This window comes from Alosa pseudoharengus, unplaced genomic scaffold (genome assembly GCF_046254945.1).
Source record: "Alosa pseudoharengus isolate Yale_2024_CS ecotype anadromous, Long Island Sound unplaced genomic scaffold, YU_APseudo_1.1 YU_APseudo_1.1_scf_18, whole genome shotgun sequence".
Taxonomy (NCBI): domain Eukaryota; kingdom Metazoa; phylum Chordata; class Actinopteri; order Clupeiformes; family Clupeidae; genus Alosa; species Alosa pseudoharengus.
This window is the reverse complement of record NW_027468650.1, coordinates 11971886-11996885: the sequence shown is the minus strand read 5'-3', so window position 1 is coordinate 11996885 and position 25000 is coordinate 11971886. Positions and strand designations below refer to the sequence as shown.

At 43.1% G+C, this 25000-nt stretch overlaps 1 protein-coding gene across 1 annotated transcript in view; it reads right to left on the bottom strand.

The window, feature by feature from the left end:
- Positions 1 to 25000, bottom strand: part of LOC143131850 (cadherin-12-like) — an 88353-nt gene that overhangs the window by 44428 nt on the left and 18925 nt on the right. The window contains exons 2-4 of the mRNA XM_076291436.1: positions 15837 to 16131; positions 6687 to 6806; positions 3262 to 3429 (exon numbers count right to left, since the gene is read on the bottom strand). Of these exons, the coding sequence (XP_076147551.1) occupies positions 3262 to 3429; positions 6687 to 6806; positions 15837 to 16131 (583 nt within the window). The remainder of the gene's footprint in view (positions 1 to 3261; positions 3430 to 6686; positions 6807 to 15836; positions 16132 to 25000) is intronic.

The following is a 25000-nucleotide window of genomic DNA, read 5'->3' as shown; positions in this document are numbered from 1 at the left end:
TCTCACTCACACACCCACACCCACATACACACACAAACACCGAGCTGCCCCGCAAAAATCTCATCATCTATACCCCCCCCCCCACACACACACATCACTTACTGAAGCCCCAAAAGTGTGTATCAGTAAGCAGTATTTTAAAAGAATGAAAGCATTCATATGGGTTGGGCTTTCACAGGTCTTTGGCCATCCCAAGGTTAAGGAGTTGAACTCGTCTGAGCTGACAACAAGTCTGTGAATGCAGTTCATTCAAAGTGAATGATTCTGTTTACACATATCTAAATTCACTGGTTTATAAGTAAGAAAGCAAATTAAATACTTACCACCGTACGCCTTTTCTGATTTCTTTTAAAGTTTTAGCGTACTGCGAGTAGGTGATTGATTTATTCTGTCAGCATTGTGAGGTTAAACAGCTTGTTTATTTTTACTGGATATGTTTACATCTCTATGTGCACATACATTCCGCAACCTTATGATATTTTTTTGTGTAAATTGATTTGAATAATTTCTTTCTTCACATTTACTTCACAAACACTTCTTGGCGTAGCAGTAGTTTGTTGCATCTCTCTAAGCTAAATACAGAAGTCTTTGTACTGTCTGCTTGAGCACTAAGGACTCTGCAGTGTACGAAATGAAAGGGCTGCAGGCTTATGCAACTTGCATATTGTGTGTGAAGTGATACGTAGGGCTGGAAGCATAGAAAGGGCTTCTAGCTTTGACAAACGCACCATCTCAAGGCACTGGGTAGTCAGCTTCAGATCATGACAAGCCAGCCACTTTTATACTGTAGGCACTCATCTGTATGTCCTACTGATAAACTTCCGCCTGATCCTGACCTCTTTGTTGATGCGAAAACTGGCAACAAATGAAGTGTCGTCAGGTTTATAAAAATAACATTTTATATAAAGTTCACTAAGAAGACCTTTGGGAACCCCTCAACATGCGTCCAAACACCCTGTGCATAGAGACAGCAGCATCTAAGTGATGTGTTTTTGAGATATTTGTCAATCAGAATGTATAAGTATAGTATATATACTCTTTGATGCCCATGTAAAGGGTGACTGGATAGTAGTTAGGTAACAAGGACACTGAGGGCCAGATGTACTAAAGCTTTTGCGCCCACTTCAGGCGTATTTGTTTCGCAACGTGCATGTAAAATCATTGCGAGGTATGTACAAACAGGCCGCAATGATGTAAAAGTGCAAACTGCCTGTCGTGGGAGCTGAAAGTGGCAGATTGCGATTGTCATGTCATGCATATGCATTCATGGGAGGATCCAGGGGAAAGTGGGAGTTTAGCGTAAAAAGATGGGAGGGGAAGAGTAAAGAGCGCCTAATTATGTATTCCGCGGTATGTACAAAGACTGCTCCTGAAAGCGCACGTCTATTCTGCGCCTAAATACTTGCGCCTTGTAAAAGCAGGTGTTAATCCAAATGGAAGTTCAATGCTTCAATAAGAGAACCTTTCAAAGACAACAGAATCGCTATTTAGAGCACCAAAGCAACATTAACTTTCGTTGGCCTTTCGAATGTCTTACTTTCACTTTCACGTCATTCACTTAAACTTTCCTACTTGCTAGATTTTACCAATTTTCCATAGCCTACGTTCACAAGTAGTTTGAGTAGAACTACTGATCTTCATTATCTCCCTGCTCGTTGACATCTTATCATCTATGGTATTATTTCATGATCGCTAAACGTTTGATTCTTTTTAATGTTGTCATCAGTTAACTTCATTCGCTTGTAGGCTCTGCCATTCAGTTGTGGACGTTCGTAAATTGGGTTTATGGGCGGAGAGAGGCAGAGAAAGGCGCAGTTTACACCAAGGATTGAACGATTGATAAATACGACGGAAACTTGGGTCTGTCAGCGTTCGCAGTCTGCGGTTTGTCCATGGCGCTGATAACGTTACGTTCGCAAATGTACGTATATCTGGGGCCTCATTTATTAAAATGTTGCGTAGAAACCATCCTTCATTTGATCTTAGATCATTTCTGAAATGATCGTACGTGTGATTCAGAGAAAACGAACGTACGCACAAAAAAACGTGCGTACGCCACCCTTCCAGATGTGCCCATTATAAATCACAAATGAACATCAACTTGTGCGCAGCCGGATGGTTTTAGGTCTCCGCCTTGTAAACACCCCCTCATCAATATCATTAGCATATGTTTTAATGAAATCAATGGCCTAAAAACGGTAGCCTATGTAAAATGATATATTGAAAACATTGTATAGGCCTAGCCTATGCCATCTGATGTTAACTATACGTCAGTTCGAATAGCTTAACTAACTAGAAAATGTAGCTAATTCCAGGGAATTACCATTGCATGTAAATGCAAAAAACTGCTGTGTATAATATTACTTACAGTATGATTGATCAGACTTACAGTATTCTTGAAAACCACTTACTTGGTTAGATGTTAGATTATGACAGTCAATACAAATAAATTGTCAATTCAATATTGATCAACATTCTTTGTTTTAATACAGTACTGCAGAAACAGCAGAATGATACTCAGAACACACTAATGAACAACCAATGCAACTTTGAATGCAAAAAAGTTGCTGAAACCAATTTTAAAGTTAACCAATAATGATAAGGGAGAAACCAGATGTCTACTGAATTTGCATTCTTATAGAACTTGATGATGCCAATCATATTATCCTAAGACAGATCTATTTATCATTTTTAATTAATAAAAAAAAAATAATTCTGAACTGGCAGCAACAGCTAGAGGCCTCAGGTAATGATATTAGGTCAAATATTAGATTGGTGAGAACACTAAATATACTAGATCACCTGTAAGAATGTTTCAATCATTCTATTGTAGGTCTTGGTGTTTTTTTTAGATATTATGAAATAAGTAAGCTATTCGTTTTTTCACTTTCTTAAGTGGGCTATAGTTCTCATTAGCAGTTTTATGCCAAACATGAAACATTAAGCTGCGTCAAAAAACGACTTTAAAAATCTTCTGATATTGATCATGCATATGGTAAAGAAAGAGATGAGATCGTTGGTCTTGGAATTTTGAAAATGCATCGCACTCAGATTACTTGCAGTACCCCGGCATTAGGCCTACCACAAGGAAATGGTCGTACGTCAAGTTTGAACCTGACGTGGAGATAAGCACTTTTCCACGTCAAAGACGTTTTTTATAAATCTGAGCGTTGGCATGGATTTGAGCGTACGCACGATCTAAGATAAAATCTGTGCGTAAGAACGCTTTATAAATGAGGCCCCTGGCCCTCAGGGTCTTACTTTTGGAGAAGCGGGGTGGGTTGTCGTTGACGTCGCTGAGCGTGATGTTGACGGTGGTGGTCCCAGCCAGTCCTCCCAGCTGTCCTCCCATGTCTTTGGCCTGGATGAGCACCTGGTAGACCTCCCGCACCTCCCTGTCCATGTTAGGCAGAGCAGTGCGGATCTCGCCTGCAGGGAGACACACACAGAAAGAGAGAAAGAGTTAGAGAGATTGACACAGAGTGAGAAAGAGAGAGGAAGGGAGAGAGAGAGAGTTATATAGAGATGGAGACAGAATGTGAGAGAGGAAAGGAGAGAGAGAGTTATATAGAGATGGAGACAGAGAGTGAGAGAGAGGAAGGGAGAGAGATGGAGATGGAGAGAGAGAGGAAGGGAGAGAGAGAGAGAGGAAGGGAGAGAGAGAGAGAGAGGGGGGGAGGGGAGGAGATGGGATGAGTCGTAGGAACAGAGAGAGACAGTGAGAATGAAACGGATGGACAGACAGAGAATGGAGGGAGAGAAGGGGTAATGGAATGTGGCAGAGAAACAATGGCACAGGATTAAAAGTCAAGAAAGAGACAAGGAGAGAGAGAATGGGAAGGATGGGACAGAAGATGGAGAGGGTAAAGGAGAAAGAAAGAGGGAGAAAGAGAAAAGGAGAGAGAGAGAGAGAGAGAGAGAGAGAGAGAGAGAGAGAGAGAGAGAGAGAGACGGCCAGAGTCAGAGCTTTAGAGGGAGCAAAAAGGTAGAAGGTAAGAGGCAGAGGAAGATGTGAAGGGCAGCCATGTTAAATGAGCAGAGGAGATGAACCATTAAAGATAGATGAGGTCAGGTAGGGGAAGCCAGATGGGTTTGGTATGAAACACAAAGCAACAGCAAGCAGAACGGAAAGAATGAAATTGATTCACAGGCAGTGATAATAGGAAGAGAAATGGAATGGACAGTCAAGATGTGAAATATAAAAAAGCACAGAGGATAGAGGATAACAAAAATACAAAACAATGTAAAAAAAACCCACACACATTCAGAGGCGGAAAGCGCATCCATTGCCTAGCAAAGTGATAGGACTGAATAGTCATTTGCAGTGGCATGGCGAGAGGAGCTGTGCTAAGTATACAAGTAATGACCAGGGACGCACAGCTGTGTTCAAGGCTATGAGTCAGGCTAACAACTAGCTCAACAGCTGGCGAGCTGAAGCATGCTGTGTGGTACGGATGTGCTCAACAGGAATTAGTCACGCACTCCAGTGACGGATGCCGATGCTCGTTACCCAAGGACGGAAGGTAAATGTGAGCATCGAGGTGTGAGAGAGATGGAAAAGCAAGTGATGATTATGTGGGGAGTAGTGTGTGTGTGGGGAGGAGAGAGTGTGTTGGAGTGATGTGATGTGTTGTTGTGTAAAATTCTGTATATAATTCTGTGTAAGATGTTTGTGCACGTCTGAAGATTTGTCCATCTGTGAGTGTAAATGAGTGCAAGCGTGCGTGCGTGCGTATGTGTGTGTGTGTATACTGTATGTGTGTGGAGGTGTCTACATCTCTCTGAGAATTAGTACACTATTATATCTGTGCAAGGTGTCTGTCCATGTCTAAAGCAGTCTTGTGTGTGTGTGTGTGTGTGTGTGTGTGTGTGTGCATGTGTGTGTGTGTGTGTGTGTGTGTGTGTGTGTGTGTGTGTGTTTGTGCGTCTGTGTGTGTGTGTGTGCGTGCGTCTGTGTGTGTGCATGTGTGTGTCTGTCTGTCTGTCTGTCTGTGTGTTTGTGTGCGAGACAGCATGTCTGAGTGAATGAGTATGTACATGAATATGTGTGTGTGTGTGTGTGTGTGTGTGTGTTAGTTATATGCCGTCAGATCTCCGTCCCTCAGAGGTGGGAGAGCACAATCAAAGCAGCCAGGCTGACATGCATCTCATCTGCCTTTTGGAAGCACTTCAAACAAGGAGCGCACTGTGATTAGGCCCATGTTTTCTCTCTCTCTCTCTCTCCATTGCCTTTTCTCTCACTCTACCCTACCTCCCCCCCTCCACCCCACTCTCCATATCTCTCCATTCCATCTCGGTGTTTGTTTTGCTTCTTGGTTATTCTATTGGCTATTCTATTATTTTATTTAGCATTGGGATCCCGCTCTTGCACTGTGAGTCTTTGCTTTAGTGCATTAATCCTGTTCCTGTTTCAATGAGTTGAGCAGGGGTTATTTTCACTAGTATAAGGCCAGGGAATGAAAAAGTGGCACAGTGGTTCCTATGTTGACATCAGATTGCATTATATTGATTCAATGTGAGGCTGAAACTCAAGGGTATATGCACATATGCACACCCACACCCACACACACACACACACACACACACACAGAGACAGACAGAGACTGTGTTCAATTAATCCTAAGCATCTCCAGGTACCGTCATTGCTGATTGCTCCTTCCAATAATTTAACAGGGGTGTAAACAAAACTGTTTCCTCACCTGAGTAGCTCTCAGTCACTGAAATGATTCTGCAATGATCAGATCACCCAACTTACAATCTTTAGACACTTTAAGGTGTCTAAAAGATAGCAGGAATGCATTTGAAAGCACTATGCTTTAAGTGCCTGATGTGGAGGCACTTGACTGGCATTCATTTGAATGGGCTTTCATCTGTGACAACCCAAACAAGGCTCTATGATTGTTAAAGTGAGACATTCTAGAAATCACCACCTCTCAGTAGCTTTTCATTTGGCTGAATCATGCATTTGGCTGCCATTGAATCATATCCACTCACTCGCTCATTTACACACACACAAAAACACGTGTGTGTGCACAAACACACACACACGTGTGCCGCTTATCCTGAGAGCTTTTGGTTGTAAGCCATTTTTCTATATGATGATTAAACACAGTAAACACTTCCTGTTTATTTTTTGGTTTCATTTATTTTTTGTCCCAAATCATGCTTGCCATTTTGACCTGAATATGCCCACAATCTTCCCCCCTGGCAGGCTGCAGTGTAAGGCAGGTGCCATAATGAACCAGTGAGCCAGTGATGTAAGCGCACTCACTTTGCCCTTTTCAGAGAAAGGGTATTTATGGAACACAGCCCTGTGGTCCGGTCATGTCATTGTGATCAAGTGCGTCTGTGTGTGTGTGTGTCTGTAGTTGGGGGGTGTGGTGGGAGGCCTTGCACTTCTGTAAATCACAGCTGGTGAGAGAAGCCGATAATACCATAAGATCTAATGCCAAGGCAGACTGCAAAACCCAGGTATGGCGATGGGTCTGTCTAAGGTAGAAATCCTTAATCAATGTCCAACAAAAAAGGCAATTTTTAATGGTAATTGTTGAAGTGTTTCTTACAGACATGTCACCCTGATAACATTAGTCCTCTGAGTCCTCTGTGTGATTGCGCATGAAAAAGGATTAGCTTATGCTAGCATGTTATCGACAAACTGGAATGCAATTCCTAGTAGTCATTCCTACCTGTCTTGGGATCCACTGAGAAGTAGGGTTGCCCGTGGAGAATGCTGTAGACCACGCGAGCGCTGTTACCATAGGTGGGGTCATCGGCATCTGTCGCTGTCACTCTCATGACGTATGTGCCTGAATTAGGGCAGATAAAGAGCGTTTAGACTGCCGTCCGGCCTGGCCAGCCTCTCAAGGCCTTGCATCTATCACATGACGAGATCCACTTGTTAGAGGGTAATGGTGAAATATGAATGAGATGAGATGGAATTCATTTGAAGCCTTTTTTTATGTCTATCACGTTTTCAAGCATGTTTCCAAACGTGTGTGTCAGTGAAGATGTGCTAAAAAGCAGATGTACTGTACATTTACCTTTAACGTACAGTAAATGTATTACAGTTGTCTGAAAAAAATAGATTAAGAACACTTCTAATTTGTGCATTGTGAAGCTTTTCCCACCATCATATGATGTTCTGATATTATTTATGTTGATATAATCCTCTATCAATGTAGAATCCTATAAGCGTACACTGGCACAATATGACTAGCATGTAGGGAGCTTTAGCATTGCTAATCCCCTCAGGAAGTTTGACTCATCCATCTTAGTGGGGAAATGGTCAAAGAGAACACACACACACACGAACGCACGCACGCACGCAGGCACGCACACATGCACACACACACACACACACACACACACACACACATGCGCAAACACACGCACACACACACATAATGCTTTCAGTTGTGAACATTTCATGTCAAGCACAAGCACTGTGATTTTCACTTCACGTCTCTTCAGGGGAAACAAAGAGGTGGTGAGCAAACTATAGAAACAGGGCAACAATCCAAACAACTGCACACACACACACACACACACATACACACACACACACACACATACACACACACACACACACACATACACACACACACACACACACACACAGACACACACACAAACACACACACACACACACACACACACATGCACGCACACACAAAAACATTAATTACTTTGCCTGAAAGAAAATCTTTCACAAAAACAAACTCCCGCCATCCCACAGAATTAGCTGCAGAGCTCCGCACAGGTCCCCCGTAGCTAAGTTTGTGGCTAGCGCTGGAGACTTTTATGTTTTCTTTGTTCAAACATCTGCCTGTTGGTGAGCTGATATTGTTTTTCCCCACCCCGTCCCCACCCCCACCACCAACCCTCCATCCCTGCATGCCTTTTGCTGAGATGGTTGGATACACTTTGCACAACATGCTCATCAGTCTGAGAGCACCCCAGTAGGTAACAGCTTGAGGGAGAGAGGCTGGGGTGGAGTGTGTGTGAATGGGTGGGGGTGGCAGGTGGGGCTGTGAATATGATCGTCTGGTTTGTTTCATACAGGCCTTCACAAGTGCAATGCCCCACTGCTAGCAGATGGCTAACAATAGAATTAAAAACCACGAAGCGAGAACGAGGTGAGAGTGAGGAGAGAACGCGACGCTAATCCTGCAAAAACGAAGCATGCCCACTCGTGACACCATCATTCAAAGCTACCTCCGAAGCGCCAGCACGCCCCACTGTTGTGCAAATGATAAGTGATATGATTGTTTAGCCTGTGCATGGCTGCCTTGTCCTCGTTCCTGTCTATTTATGCAAGTGCATTATTTAGCATCCTGTAAATCATTGTGGCGTGTTGTTAGTGGTGGCTAAATGCAACCCTGCAGCATTTTTGATGCAACCAAAGGGATTTCTTCTGTGTTTATTGAATCTTAAAGGTGTTAATCATGACCTTCTATGTCTGATCTGACAGATTGAAGAACAGTTTGCAGATACAAGGCACCGTCACTTAATTATTATGACCGCCGCGCAGCGAAGCTTTTTTTTTTTCTTTTTCGCATGCCCAAATTTCCGTCAATGAGTCCCGGGACACTGAAAGACCGGGGTACACGAAACTTGGTGGGCATGTAACCCCACATGGATAGCATGGAACCATCGTTTTTCGTTTTGATCTGTAGCCCCCCCGCTGGACTGGACCCCCAGAAAGGAGGTTAGGGCAGACACAGTTTTCTGTGAATATCTTGAAAACCGTAGGGTTTAGGACAGGGGTGTCAAACTCATTTTGGTTCAGGGGCCACATACAGCCCATCTGATCTCAAGTGGGCCGGACCAGTGAAATAATTGCAAAACATTCTTTGACAACGCCAAATCTCCAGCTTAGTTTTTTTTAGTAGGCTATACTTTACCCTTCAGCCTACATTTGTAGCCTACATAATCACAAGGGATATATTAGATTATTACACATTTATTCAGAGAGGCCAATGAAATTGAAATAAAATGCATTTCACTCATAAACAACTGGTTTATTTTTATAGTTGAGTGGATAGGCCTACATTTTTACATCTGACCACCTGAACCAACTCACCACACTAAACTCAAGTGGGAGCTATGAAGAAAGTTAACATCCTGCCTTAAAAATGTAAATGTGCAAATGTATGAAAAATAAAATGAATTTAACAAACATAAGTTACCAGTGCATGAGCAATACGATCAACTGATACGATTAGGTTACATCAGATCAAATAATTTTGTAGGCTAGGTGGCGGTGCTGTGTAATAGGCTATCCACCATAAAGGCCAGATCCTGCACCCATTCCGGGCATTTAAATTGCTACTGGTCTGCCTTTTTTCTCCAAGAACTGTCCAATTTCCTCTCGTAGTTCAAAGAAACGCTTAAGTACGGCACCTCGGCTTAACCACCGTACTACAGCGTGGTATGGTAAGCCAGACAGAATGCCATTATCACTAAGAAAACAGTCAAACTGACGGTGAGTCAGACCTCGCGACCTGATTAAATTTACAGTTTGCACAACCACACTTTAACATGATCCAAGTTTAGTGTTTTACAACACAACACTTCCTGGTGCAAAATACAATAAAATGCCCAAACATCTTGTCCTCCGTTTGCAGGCTGCACTTTGTCTCTGAATTTTGTCGCAACGCCTGCTTTTCTCCTGACAATGTAGCCAAACTGACAGCACAGGACCAGTCAACTCCGAACTTGGAATGGGCTAGAGATTTTTTTTTTTTTGACATCGTCAGAAATGTATACTCATTTCATGTAAAGCGCCACCTAGTTAAACACAAAAAAGTAAAAATGAGGTGTTATAATCGAAGGTATCTGTGACCTAACATAGTCAAAACTGCACGGAATGATCATTATGACACCCTCTGTATGCACGCCAAATTTTGTGGAATTCCGTTCATGGGGGGCCACACAATAAATTAATTTATGTTACTATACACCAACTGGCCTGTAGGTGGCCGGAGACAGTTTTCTGTGAATATCTTGAGAACCGTAGGGCCTAGGAGGTCCACCTTTTTTATGTATGTTGGTCTTAAGGGGGCATGTCAATCCATCCCATTACCACTTATTTCATGTATAGCGCCACCTAGTTAAAAATTAAAAAGCAAAAAATTAGGTGTTTTCATCACAATATCTCTGGCTGACAAGGTCAAAACTGCACGAAATTAAAAGTGTAGGATCATTATGACACCCTCCGAATGCATGCCAAGTTTTGTGTACTTTCGTTTATGGGGGGCCTTACAATAAAATAATTTATGTGTACATTTAGTGACGTACACCAACAAGGATTCCCGGGACACTGAAAGACCGGGGTACACAAAACTTGGTGGGCATGTACCCCCACATGGATAGCATGGAACCGTCATTTTTCGTTTTGATCTGTAGCCCCCCCGCTGGACTGGACCCCCCGAAAGGAGGGTAGGGCAGACACAGTTCTCTGTGAATATCTTGAGAACTGTAGGGCCTAGGATGACCATTTTTTTCCGTATGTTTGCCTCCAGGGGTCATGTTAACCCATTTCATGTGCACACATGTGCACAAACAGATACACACACACACACATACATTCACAGTAATCATACGTATGACACATACTCATACATATGTACGCTTGCATGCACAGGCACATACGCAGGCACACACACAAGCACGCACACACACACACACACACCCACACACACACACACACTCACACACACAGAATTCTCAGAATTTCTCAGAATTATGAACAGGCAAGATGGAGGTGGGGTTGTATAAAATTAGTTTTACATGTGAAATCTATGAACTAATCATGTTTTGGTACTTGTTGTCTAGCAGATACCAGATAATGCAATTTAGTGAGACAGTTAGAATCATATAGGCCTTTCAGCGTGATTTCTTTTAGTGGAAAAAATTTGCTGGACTGGGCGGCGGTCATATTTTGTACCGCTCTGCGGTACATCTAGTTTCAATATTATCAACCACATGTGCAGCTCTTAGTTGTACAGTTTGGCAGTGCTTCTTTAAAGCAACATTAAAGAACTTTCCCTCTGTCGCATGTACGCTATTTGTTTATCCTGCACGGGCTTTGCAAATAACAATGTCCACAGACGGTAGAATATTTTGCATGACTTATAAAAGTACGATGTATTGCGACATCAAATGCAAGTCAAATCTGTAGTTTCTTATGTCTCATTCCATCGAACTACAGATCCGCTACCCAATCTGGCAAACTTACATAGTGCGGTTTTAGCCGATAGAGGTCCGCGTTGCGAATGCAAAATTGCCGTTCACCCTGTTACGAGTTGATGAACCACTGAAACGATTTTGGGAACATTATTTTAAGGTACAAAAAACTCTTTGGTGTTGCTTTAAGACACTGATATGTTTAGAGTGAAGTAAAGTAGGCTCATTGATTCCCATGAGGAAGGGGAGAAAAAGGAAACTACACTTTGGCAGAGCAACTGGTGTCAAGGGTCTTCTACATACATTTATCCATTCATTTACACCTAAATTTAATTCAAATGTACCCTTGTGAAGTTAACCTTAGCCAGAGGTAATGTTACCCAGAATCATTATAGTCTGGACACATTGTGATATCCCACATAGGCTACCACCTGCAGAATTAGCTGACCAGCTAATTGGTCTTTCTGATGTCAGATACTCAATTGCTTATCCATGCCCCTTCACACCATCATCAATGAAAATAACTTGATACCACCCAAGTAGCCTGAAGCCCCTGGGCGCTAAGCCCAGAAGGCATAATCAACCTTCATACTGTACCAGCACTTATGAGAGAATGTTTAAGACAGAACAGTGTTATGTGAAAAGTTCCACTTAGGCACACACAGCAGACAGTTTAAGAAAGTTCCACTTAGGCAGACACAGCATGCTTTACATAGATGAGGCTTAAAAAGATATTCATCTCTGGAGGTAACCTCAAAATATTTTTGTGGATCTTTGTCTTCTAACGTTGCCAGAAATCGATTTTAAAACAATGGAATGTGTAGGGGTTTTCAATTTAACAGCAATTTAGAGGAAGCTGAAGGATTAGAACGAAAAATAAATGTGTATTATTTCAGAATGATCTGTACTGTAATAGAAGAGCTGGAGACAAAGGAAAGTGGGGTAAATAATCAAGAGTTCATCGCCATGATGATATTAACACCAATTAAGATAATCAAAACCCTGATGCAGTATGTTTCTGTAAGCTTTTGTTTAAATTTAATGTCATAAAGGTCTCTTAATTACAAGTATACTTCTACTTGATGAAGCTATTCTGACCAGGCATATGGGTCACATTGTGACATACTGCTAGAAAAATAAATGAAGGCCCAGAAAAAATATATTTGCATTCAAAATGCCACATCCTGGTGCGATTGACAGCTAGCTAACAGGTTTCTAAACTGCCAAGCGCTTCCTTGCGAATATGCCAGGGCATGACCTCAATCCTACTTTATGCACTCTACCAACAATAATTATACTTTTAAAGTACACACGTCATATGCTGGGTCTAATAATTAAGCAGATTTTTTTCTCCTGTATGCCTTCATTCAAGAGAGTCCCAGTACATTTAGGCCTTCAATTTTGAAGGGAGTGATTTCTATTTTCCCAAAAATATATGCCATAGGAGATTGATAAACCATTCCACAATACACATGGCCTAATTATAAAATATCATTCCATAATACACGACCTAATAATTAAACATATTTTTTTCTCTCTGGTATTCCTTGCTGATGCAAAAGAAAGTCCTAGTTCATTTACAATTGTGAGGGGGGGATTTTGTCTTTGTACAAAAATTAGGCCAACTGTTTGTCTGGGGATCAATACACCATTTCAGACGACAAACAACACAATTACGGAGTGCCGATATGCCAATAAACTGCGGTTACCGGTCATGACCCTACACCCTAAGCCTCTCAAGTCGTCTGGGGGGAAAAACAACCTTGTGAATTTTTTACTTTTCATTCTAGAAGCATCTTAAAGGTCTATTAACATGAAAAGGGTGAGGATGTTGTAATTGTGCAGACATTAATCCAAACCCATCTCCCAGGGGAAGACCTTTCCCTTCAATTTATCCTGGCAAAGTAATTAGCTTTGATTTCCCTCCCTACCAACATACACTGTCAATGCCCTATTGAACCTACTCACTAGTGTTTTGTGAGGAATAATCGGAGAAAAATACAACTTGGGAACGACCATGGGTTGACCAAACCTTGACCACTGCACTCTCTCAGGAAGACTTGAGAAAGCTCAGAGTGAACGAGATAGGAAGATTCCCATTTCACAACACAAATTACCTCTTCTCTCTCTCTCTCTCTTTCTCTCTCTCTCTCTCTCTCTCTCACTCTATATTTTCCATGTTCCTCTAGGGCTGTTCACTTGAGAGTGGCTAAAAAAATACTGAGCAGACACAGACTACTGGAGCGTTGGGAGAATGTGCACTCTGCTAACTGTCCTGTTCACGCTTCTCAGCCCGAGACATCCAGCCTCCTTTGATTTGCCAGTCTATTGACAGGGGGACGGGTGGGGTGAGGGTTGAGGGGGTCGTTTTATTTCATTGCCATTCAGATCAAGGGGAAGCCAATCTCTAAGTGAACTACCTTGATCTGTCAGCCCCCGAAGGGGAAAGAAACACGAAAACGGCCTGCGTGTTGTACGCTGCACCAGGCAAGAGCTCTCTCTGTGTCCTGCACTTCATCTGTCTTTCTCTCTCTCTCTCTCTCTCTCTCTCTCTCTCTCTCTCTCTCTCTTCTTCCTCTTCTTTCTCTCACTCTATCTGTCTCTCTCTGTTCGTCTATCTCTATCTGTTTCTCTCTATCCTCTCTCTTATGGAGTGAAATCTCTCTTTTATAGTCAACTGCCGGCAACGCAAAAGTCATTTGATTCTTTTATTTCTTTGGTGATGTGCATTTCTCTGAAACTCTTCCATTTTCAAATATAAAAACCCTTGATAAAAGCCTTTGTTGGAGAAAAGTAGAGAAAGGAATGAGCAATGCCTTCTGTACCTCAAGAAAGGTAAAAAAATCCTTATGAATACCTTTATACTTTCAAGGGAAGAAATGTTTTCATCAATGTCATTTCATTTCCATATTGTTGATTTCCCCCCCCTTGTACTTTAAGGGCAATTTAATGCCAAAAAAGTTATCTCAATTCTTAATCTGGTCAGGTAGACCCATTTCGATCTGCAAAATGACTGGCCCCTTCTCTTTTCTTTGCCAGAGTTGACTTGGCTGTGGACACCTTGTCTCTTTGTATCTCCCCGACTCTGCATTGCGGGCTGACAGCAGGGAACCTGGTCATTTTAATTAAACCTCCGATGGAGATGGCTATCTGGCAAGCTGACACCCACCTACTCTTTCCACCGCACCAATATTTCACTATGCCACTCAGAGTACGAGGCCAGGTCGGACTGAGTAAGCCTCACTTCATTAAAAAAAAGCATGGATGGCCAAGTCCAATAACATGTTATCAGGACTTCCCTCACTAGCAGGCCCCAGAGATTAATAACTATTACACAGTGTAAGCAGGATAGGTTACTTGGACTTATGAGAATCGACACGGGGTTTCAGTCAGCCAAGCATCATAATCAAACTCAAAGAGAAAGGAGGAGGGTTTGGAAGTTATCTCTGTTTTCACTGTTGGTGACAAATAAGTTATTACATAGTCAGTGGAAATCCTAAGAAACCATTTCCCTCCTCAGCGTGATAAGGTGGGTGTTAGCAAGCAATATTCACGGCTTAGAATCCAATATGGTTCAGAGAAGCTGATTTTGCTCAGTTAAAAATAACATGGTTGTCACCTAGTTGTATGGCATTCGATACTTAAGAAGTATCCAAAGGTACTTATGAAGAGCATCTTGTCTCCATGCGTCACACACACCTACTGAAATTGACTTAGACATGGCTGGGATCAACAGATTAAGTGCATATTTTTCCGAGGCTGCCCGATATGGTGCCTGTTCAAAATGGTAACGGAATCCCATCACACAGAAATAGGCCCATCTGACCCCTGCAGCTCGAGGAGGAGAGAGGGCAGGATCAATGGGCTAATAATGTAATCAACTGCCAATCAGATAGTGAAGGATCAAGATGCAATTCCCTAATGAAATTCAATGGCACTTAAGAGCTTAGTTCACTCATGCTTGGACAGATTCATTTTTGAGCTCTCCCATTGTGCTAACAGCTATGGGCCATTGATTTGGGATGATGAGGACCCCATATGAGTTATCTCAGAAAATGGACATTACACTTTAGATATTACACACTACTATCATTTATTAAAGTGAGGGTCTTGTTGAGTAGCTATAATACATCAGTTAGGTGTACTGGACAGATGTATTACGTCTATATATTTGTCTATAACAATTTTAGACCAAATTGGGGCATTCAGTATTTACAAAGGACAATGTGCATCATGACTTCCAACCATGTTTTACCCCTGAGTGAACATATCTAGTAAAACTAATTGGAACACATCTAGTAAAAGCTATTCAAAAGAATTGTTACACAGGCTTTAACTAGGTGTACAGTCAGGGATGAGGAATCTAAATGCAGGGAGAAGTCAGCTTCAGCACCGGGATCCTCTGCTTTAAAGCCATACCATAGCTTTGGCACCATTACATTATTCACAGAGTTTGTAGGCTCCATTTAACAGGTCCAGACGAACAGACTGTAAACTAATTAAAGGAACAGTCCCACTAGAGCAACTGGAGATAAGTTAAACAATGTCAGCCCCTGGCATCCAATTTCTAACTTTCTGGTGTTCTACTTGGAAGCCAAGATGCCTATGCCACAAGACCAGCACTATCGTCATGGTAACTCATCCCTTACCTACTGGGGACATCTCTGGAACACTCCCTGTATAAGGACCCTCCAGGAACTTGGGCTCGTTGTCGTTGATGTCCTGGACCTTTATGATGAACTCTGACTCGGGCTCCAGGGCTCGGCCCGTGTCCATGTCCACGGCCTGGGCGCGCAGTGTGTAGTAGGGCTTCTCCTCGCGGTCCAGGCTCCGCAGGGCGTGGATGTCGCCGGTCGTCTGGTCAATGGTGAAGATGGTGCCGGCGCCATCACCCGAGAGGGTGTACTTCACTGCACTGTCCCCTCTGTCCAAGTCGGTGTGAAGCTGAGGCGATACAGCAAAAAAATACAACTCCAGTTAGACAGAGTGGGTTGGTGCACTTACTCAGTATGCAATCCGACAACCTTTGTATTTCATTTACAAGTAGGGTGTGTTTTTAAGTGCCTTCTATCGATCTTATTGACCTGTTTGGATGAGGTACTTCTCAGTGTACTATGAATACAAATAAAAAAAATCCACTGGTTAAATGTAGCTGAAAAAGGGGTTTTAATTCCCTTACAAGTAAACAAACAAGAAATAACCCAGAATACATTTAACAAGAGGGTGCATTTAAAGTTTAAAAATGTACTTTGGGGTTCATAGTTGGTCTCCCACAAACTTTAAAAACAGAAAATTACTTTTTCTTGCTCCATAGCTCTATGGTTCTACTGCTCATTCTACTATCTCGCTTTTCTCCACTTTTCTTTGCTCCCTGCCAAGCTGTCTTGACTTTGACTGAAATGTGTCAATAGTTCACTCAACCTTTCTTTCTTTTGTTCTCTCGCTCGGGTGCTCCTCCAGGTCTCATACTGACCCCAGAGCAGTGCCAATCAAGACTGGGACCCCGGAGGAGTGAGGAGCGGGCTCATTCAAGCATTTCCAACTCATGTTTGTTTAGCAGTCACCTTATCTTTTCTCTCACTCCCTCGCTCTTACTTCCTCACTCCCTCGCTCTGATTTAATGCGGCAAACACTGGGAGTGAAGTCGAAGTCGGACAGTGAATCTGTGGATGAACCGCTTTAAAAAAAAGAAAAAAAAAAAGAAATTGGTGAAGAGGGACTTATACACACAGCCTCCGCGACTGTCGCCTGTGAAAGCAAACTGCTGAAGCTGCTTAAATGTTTAAACAAGGAGGGAAAAATCACTGCTGAATTTTTCCATCGGATGGATTTGTGGGAGCCAGGGAAGGCTCCAGGAAGCAGGAGAATAGCACTTTGTCAGGGAGGACAATGTCAGAGTTATGACCCAGTTGGAAGCAAAGGGGGGAATAGTGCCACAGACACTGTGGATGGGTGCTGCCCCCACCATGTTTCTCTGAGCTCAGAGTCGAGCACTCGCATCTACTAAATGGCCACTTCAACCCTAAGACACATGTCAAACAAAACGCCAAGAAATGTAATTTCAAGCAACAAAAACAGTAGGCTTTACAGAAGGTGGCCTTTGAGTTGGTGTGTGTGTGTGTGTGTGTGTGTGTGTGTGTGTGTGTGTGCGTGTGTGCGTGTGTGTGTGTGTGTGTGCATGTGTGTGTGGAGCTATTGAATGAAGATTACACGGTACAAGAAACTAAGAACAAAAAAAGAGTGTAGAAATACTTTTGAGACAAGTTATACTATGTGGGCCTCTGTCAACTTTGTATCCTTCGGAAACTGAAAGGATAAACCCTTTCACCGTGCAATATTTTGACAGTATCCACACTATTCATAATTCAAAATGGCAATAAATAAATCAATACTTTATTTTCTCTCATTTATATTCAGATTCAACTATTTTGGCCAACAACTTTTTTGATAAAGGCCTCTAAAATGGGTTTTTGCTACTCTCTAAAAAATAATGCCAAAATTCTATAATAAAGCCTTGCCTCTCTGACCTCTTTGTGTCATGTTTCCTGCAGAAAAAAAAACGTATTTTTGTGCAACTCAGAGTTTGGGTCTGCATTTCAGCCTAGGGCTTGCTGCTGACATCAAACTCGCTCTTTCTACCCCTCTCCATCTCTGTTTCCCCGCGTCACTCTCCGATGACTCGACGGCTTTAGGGCCTCAGGGGCAGGCCTGCGTTGACGGCTGGATGGTGGGCTGCTCCTACTGCTGGTTTCAAACTCTCAGTCTGTGATACACGCACGCTCAGCTAACATGCGGGTGACCGTATGTGCGTGTGCGTTTTGGTGCGTGCGTGTTACGCTAACTGATGCACTTCCTGTTCATCAGATGCACTGTGTGTTGTCATGTCTTTTAATTATTATTATTATATAAACATTAATTAATTATCTTTTAATTATTTTATATATTTTTTACCTTTTAAACGCACTATTCTTTGCTTTTGATATATAGCGCATTGTATGAAATGCGCTATATAAATAAACTAGCCTTTGCCAGTAGATATATTAGAAATATGTAGCCACGTGTCTGTAGTAAGTTAAGTGTGTGTATGGGGCATATAGCTGGGAGTATGTATAGGAGTGCATTTACTTTGTGTATGTGTGTTTTTATGCCTGTGTCATTTTGTAGACTACAAAATTGCTTCCTTGCACATTTTATTTGGAATTCAGTGTCCGTCAGCTATTTACAATGCAGGTTAGTGTAAACACACAATTTGTCAAAAGAGGATCATTAAACAGCAGACTCCAGCATCTTGTTACAGCTCTGCAGTGTGCTACTCCACAGCCAGACAGAGCCCTTAATAATGCACAGAAGCCCTGAGGCCTCTCCACGAGTTATGGCCCAGCATAGGTTCACATTTCCATTGTCTGAATAGATTTGAGTGTGACCCCAGTTGGTTAAGCAGGGTCTCCCTGGCCCAGTGGAGCATGTGAGCGGTGCCGTGCCGTCAGCCGGAGCGAGAGCACACCTAGACCTCCAACTTCACCGACGACAACGACGACGACTCTCCAGCGAGGTCACAGAGAATACAAAACTCCCACACACACACACGCACACACACACGCATGCGCACACACACACACACACACACACACACACACACACACACACACACAATCTATTCATCCTTTCACCACCCTGGCCTTGCCTTTTATCACCACACAATTAGAAGACACAAGGAAAGGAGGAGGAATTAAAAAAAGGGCTATGGAGAGAAAAAAGAAAGGAGAGGGAAAAAAAGAGAAAAGCCAACTGCGCTTGTTAACTGGAGTTGGAAAAGTTGGGTGATACTAATTAAAAATGCCATTAGTCTAACAATAGTAATCAGTGGCATAAAGGGATTCATTAAGTGGGGGAGGAACACAAGAGCCTAGCAGTGAGTCTACTGCTGCACATCCAGAGAGGGAGACTAGCCGGCTCCACACAGCTCTGCATTATCTCAGTCTATCAAACTCTCTTCATCCATGTGGACATATCACTTAACTTGCTCTTACAGTATGTCTGTCTATCTGTCTGTCTGTCTGTATATCTGTCTGTCTATCTGTCTGTCTATCTGTCTGTGTGTGTGTCTGTATATCTGTCTGTCTATCTGTCTGTCTATCTGTCTGTGTGTATGTCTGTATATCTGTCTGTCTATCTGTCTGTCTGTCTCTGCAGCACATCCAGAGAGGGAGACTGGCCGGCTCCACACACAGCTCTTCATTATCTCTGTCTAACTCTCTCCATCCATGTGGACATATCACTTAGCCTGTTTTACTGTCTGTCTGTTTCCCTGTGTCTGTCTGTCCACCTGTCTATCTCTCTGTCTGTCTGTCTGTCTGTCTGTCTCTACAGCACACCTAGAGAGAGACCAGCTGACTCCAGACACAGCTCTTTGTTATCTCCATCTTTCTCACTCTATCCATCCATGTGGACTGGACACACATGTGGCTCTCTTATGGTTCTGTGTAGGAGCAGCTCCATCCATCCATGTGGACTGGACACACATGTGGCTATCTTATGGTTCTGTGTAGGAGCAGCTCCATCCATCCATGTGGACACCCATGTGGCTATCTTATGGTTCTGTGTAGGAGCAGATACTTCCTTACAGTAAAGTAGCATGTTTGGGGATCTGTACTTTACTGGAGTATTTATTTTTCTAGCAACATTTTACTCTCACTTCTCTACATTTTAGCAGAAATATTTGTGCTCTCTGTGAAGGTAACAAGCTATGATGCAACAGAGGTCGGGATCTCGGCATTTTTTCAAAGCTAATATAATAACATTTGAAGCAAAACAAATATTTCAGAATTTAAAAAAGAAAAAAAAATTGAGACTTCTTACTCGAGACGAGTGCACGAATGCTTACAGTGGTTCAGTTAGGACGTGTTAGTGTCTGCTGTGTGTGAGAGTTTTGAGAAAGGGGGCATGAGCGCTAGCCTGGCGAGCCAGACCCACATTTACATGTAGGGTCTGGACACTCACCGTTCGCAGTGCTCAGTCCGAGGGGCGGGATAATCAGTTGTCTTTCAAATTCCCTCTGCACGCAATAGGACAGCGGCAGCGCTATGAGTCCCATGCGTTTCCCACCAGCGGAGCTAGTTGGCTAGTTCAAACGTTTGCCAACTTAATAAAAGCTTAACTCGTGTCACACTGTTCGCCAACAGCAACATCCATCTTATTTGTTTTCAAGTAGCAGGGAATTCAAGCCAAACCGTTGCAACTCTGCCATCAATCATTATGTTAAGCCCACCTACCGACTCTATACATGATTTCATTGGCCCGGCGAAGTCTGGGGATCTGGAGCTCACAAGCCAACGGAGAGTTGCTAGACTAGCCCTGGCAGCAAATGTAATTTGCTGCCGCTAGGGGCGCGTCTAGATTTCTAGGCTACATGAGCGCAGCTCTGTCCACTGACAGTAAGATGTCCTTCCAAGGACAAGACTGTCTGTAATAAACACCACATGATGAAGTTGTATTCCTGCCCATTGTCTTCTCCTGTGGTCCAGCAGGAGAGACGACCTGTCAGCAGACAGCGTGCCTATGAAAAGGTACTTAGCTAGAAAACAGTAGGCCTAGATCGCCAAACTGAAGTCCCCTTTTTGAGATTAATGAATGAGTTGATTTGACAACGTTTTCCATTATAACTTTCCTTATAATCAGTAATGCCCACCATGACCATTATGTGGAGTTCAGTGGTGTTTTCAGGTGTGTGTACAGTTGGCTTCAGGTAATGGGTTCAGATAATTCCAAAGTAGCCAACCGCAAAGATCATTATGCCATATTTAAATATAAATGCAATTTGTTTGGCCTTCATGTTGTTTTGTCATTGTGCCTACATATACACTGAATATTGTGCTGGGGACCAAAAGTGATAAAGTTGATCGCATTCTGTTGCTGCCATAAGGGGTATGTTTCTTTTTTTCAGAGCTGTGAGGAACAAGGAGATTGTGTTCGATTGTCCCAAGCTTAGATCAAATATAATCAAGGCATTGTTATGCAAATTCAATAATGCAAAACATAAATTGAGTTGATGAAAAAGACCATGTGCAGTGAAAGTGAATTAGGTAGCTGAACACAATGAAACAGGGAGGATGAGAAAGAGAAAGTCAGACAGAGAGAGAGACAAAGAGAGAGAGAGAGACAGAGACAGAGAGAGAGAGAGAGAGAGAGAGAGAGGAGGAGGAGAAACAGATCACTTTGGGAATACAGATAAAGAGAGAGAGGAGAAAGAGAGAGAGAGAGAGGGAGAGAGATAGAGAGAGAGGGCAAACTCAGGCACAGAGAATGGATCATATAGACACAAAATGGCGCATCGTGAATGAGAGATTGATAGAGTCACAGGAAAATAAACAAGTGTGAGACTAAGATAATACAACAGAGAGTGAGTGAGTGAGAGAAAGAGATAGAGAGAAAGGGAGAGAGAGAGAGAGAGAGAGCGTGTGTGAGCACTGAAGCGTTCTGCACATAACAGTTTGGCGTCTGGCTTCATTACTGTGGATACTGAGTGCGGTTGACACAGGTTCCAAACCGTCTCATGGCAGACTGGAATACTGTATGGCATGCTGGCATAAGAACCACCAATGTTGGATGTAAACCCAACCACACTTCCCCCACACTTCCCTCCTCAAAAAGGACCAAGGAAATGGTAGCTCCAGTTTTACAGAGTTAGGGGAAAAACTTAAAAATAAATAATTGAAAAAAAAAGAAAAGTCTCACTCAGTATTTTTGTTGCTCCAGGCTTGTGGATGCACTAATTGGCATAATTCCTCAAGCAAGAGGGTAGAAAACATGAATGAAATCAGATTATGTGCTTGTTTCTTGGGAGACGAATGCCCAGAGGTGCCCAGCATGTCTGGCTCAGACGAACTGCTCGCTCACTTCATTCATTTTGGTTTGGAAGTGTTCCACTCTTGGATCCCAAACAGGGCTGAGCAAGAGGATAATGAGCACTGATACAGATTAAATTCAAAGCGGCTCGATTGCAGTTTGTAAATCAACTTTGGTGGGGAGTGAAGGCACAATATCCTTTACCCCAAAAAGGAGTATGCAACTTTAAGCTGAATTTTCTTGAAATTTCTTTAAAAGCTCCGTCCAACAGTCACTTGCCGAACCCTCATGACAGCAATATACTTTTCATCGATTTCACTCCAATCACTCCAATTGAAACATTGTCCATGTCGTCGGTTAACCATTTCTCCCAGGCTCACTGATTGATATCCCTCAAAAAGATGATAAGGATAATATCTCCTCCAAGCCTGGCTACACTTCTTGCTATAGCTAGGCTTAGTGGATGAAGGAATGTGTGCACAGAAGTACTTTCATGGCAAACTTTTACTCTGAACTTTTTGTTTTTCAACCCTTTTTGTGCAAAGACACCATTACTTGGCTGCATTGTTGGAAACCAGACAGGTGTCTGAAAAAAAGGCCCATAAAGAATGCCCCCTGCACAAAAGGAGCAATTCAAATGACTCCTGGATGCCTGTGGTTCCAGCGGTGTTTACAGTCAGAGGCCGCCAGTCTATCGAAAGATTCATTATCATCGGCCGGTGCTCTTACTTGACATGAACTCTCTAGAAGCTTCTTCAGGCTTTTGGCTTTTGTTTAGAGATGGATTTTAAAGACATTGTGTTTGGGTGCAATGAGGTGGAGAGGAGAGAGAAAACAGGAGGAAGAGAACATGGAAACAAAAGAGGAAAGAAGAGAGTGTGTGTGTGTATGTGTGTGTGTTAGAGAGAGTCTGTGAGAAAAGAAAGTATGTGTGTGTCTCACTCTGTCTGTGTGTGTGTGTGTGTGTGTGTGTGTGTGTGTGTGTGTGTGTGTGTGTGTGTGTGTGTGTGTGCATGTGTGTGTGTGTGTCTCACTCTGTCTGTGTGTGTGTGTGTGTGTGCATGTGTGTGTGTGTGTGCGCATGTGTGTGTGTGTGTGTGTGTGTGTGTGTGTGTGCTTTTGTGGCAGCACGTGTTTGTGTGGCCCTGATGCCTCCGAGGCATTGGTCACTGGGCATTGATCATGGCAGCAGAGCCCTGATCGATTCCGTGTCCTCACACACACCTGGCTCATCAGGGAGAAGACAATCTCGCCGCTCAAGGACCCTATCGAGTTACAGGCCATGTGTATGCTTGTACTTGAGTGAGTTTGTGTGTGTGTGTGTGTGTCTATTTCAAAGCAAGCATTAAGTTCACACTGAGTGTGTGTGGTGTATTTGCAGTTAGATGTATTTGTATGCACACGCATATGGGAAGGATTCATTAAGATTGTGTGTGTGTGTGTGTGTGTGTGTGTGTGTGTGTGTGTGTGTGTGGTGTGTCTGTGTGTGTGTGTGTGTGGTGTGTGTGTGTGTGTGTGTGTGTGTGTGTTTGTTTTACTGCCTCATGTAAATGCATTGAGGCTCGTGTCTTGGTTGCTGGAGAGTGTCCCTGGGGACCTGGGTCATGTGTTTGTGCAGGGGCTGGGGCCGGGGCCAGGGGCTGGGTTGTTGTTTCATAGCCATGACCGTTCCCCAGGCCCCTCATTGGCCATGCAGAGCGGCAGGGCATTGATTAGGCTGAGTGATTAAGGTGTAAATGTGGTCAACATCTGCAGAACGCTCGGTAATTGGACCAGAGAAAGCTAGATTATATGAGCTGTAAGTAGAGAATGCATATGCTGCAAGAGATTGAGTTAACATGCAGTGATGAGGAGGAATTTATGCAAACAGTCTCTCTCTCTCTCTCTGTGCATACAGTATGTGTGTGTGTGTGTGTGTGTGTGTGTGTGTGTGTGTGTGTGTGTGTGAAGGAAACAGAGTGAGCAGAGAGCAATGCTCAAGGAAAAGAGAGAACATCATACATTCATAATAGACTGAGCTGATCAGTGAAAATATTCATGTGTGTGTCCATATTGTTAGGTTTTTCTGTGTGTGTGTGTGTGTGTGTGTGTGTGTGTGTGTGTGTGTGTGTGTGTGTGTGTGTGTGTGTGTGTGTGTGTGTGTGTGTGTGTGTGTGAACGAGTGATAGAAAATGACAAGAGTGTGCATGCGTGCTGTACGCGCGGGCCTTTGTGTTGTGTCTGCACTCCTCTGTGTCATCTATTACAGGGTGATAGCGACTGCTTCAGTTGTCTCGGCTGCAGCTGCCAGTCGAATCACCGTCCATTTAGAACCGTTGCGTCTCACCTGCTGACAGTCAACAAACATGTATCAAAAACAAAGACGCCTCTCCACTTTTCAAGACGGAGGGAAAAGAAAAGAGGGATGGAGTGACAGAGCGAGAGAGGAGGAGTGTGAGTGCGCGGAGAAATGAAGGATGTAAATCCTGTGGCGGACAAATGGAATCTGGCAGACGCAAGTCTCACCCCGCCGAGCTCTCTGCGCCATCGCTGATAAGAACTGACAGAGAGCGTTCACATAGATCTTCTCTCTTTCTCTGTTTTTTTTACTCTTTCCCTCCGTCTTCCAGGCCCAGTATCTCAACTTCCCTGCGCCATCAGATCGTATCTCGCTCGGCACAATTCCAACTCTTATCTGATCTCGGGGTTTGATACCTGCAGGGGGAATGTATGGAAATTTCTCTGTAGTCATGTTCCTTCAGCTATTAGCAGGTGCAACAGCATTTTGAAGTTTATGTCTTTTTTTGATGTTGATCTCTCCCTGGAAGCGTAGAGAAAAAAAGCACTAAGCTACATCTGAAAAGTTGCTCAATCTTCTATGAACACTCCTACTGTCTCGGGAGAGAGATTCCCTCAATAATACATCTCAATTGTTTTTTTTTTCTCTCCTTTTCTCCGCCTGACATTTCAAATATGTCTACGTTTTTAT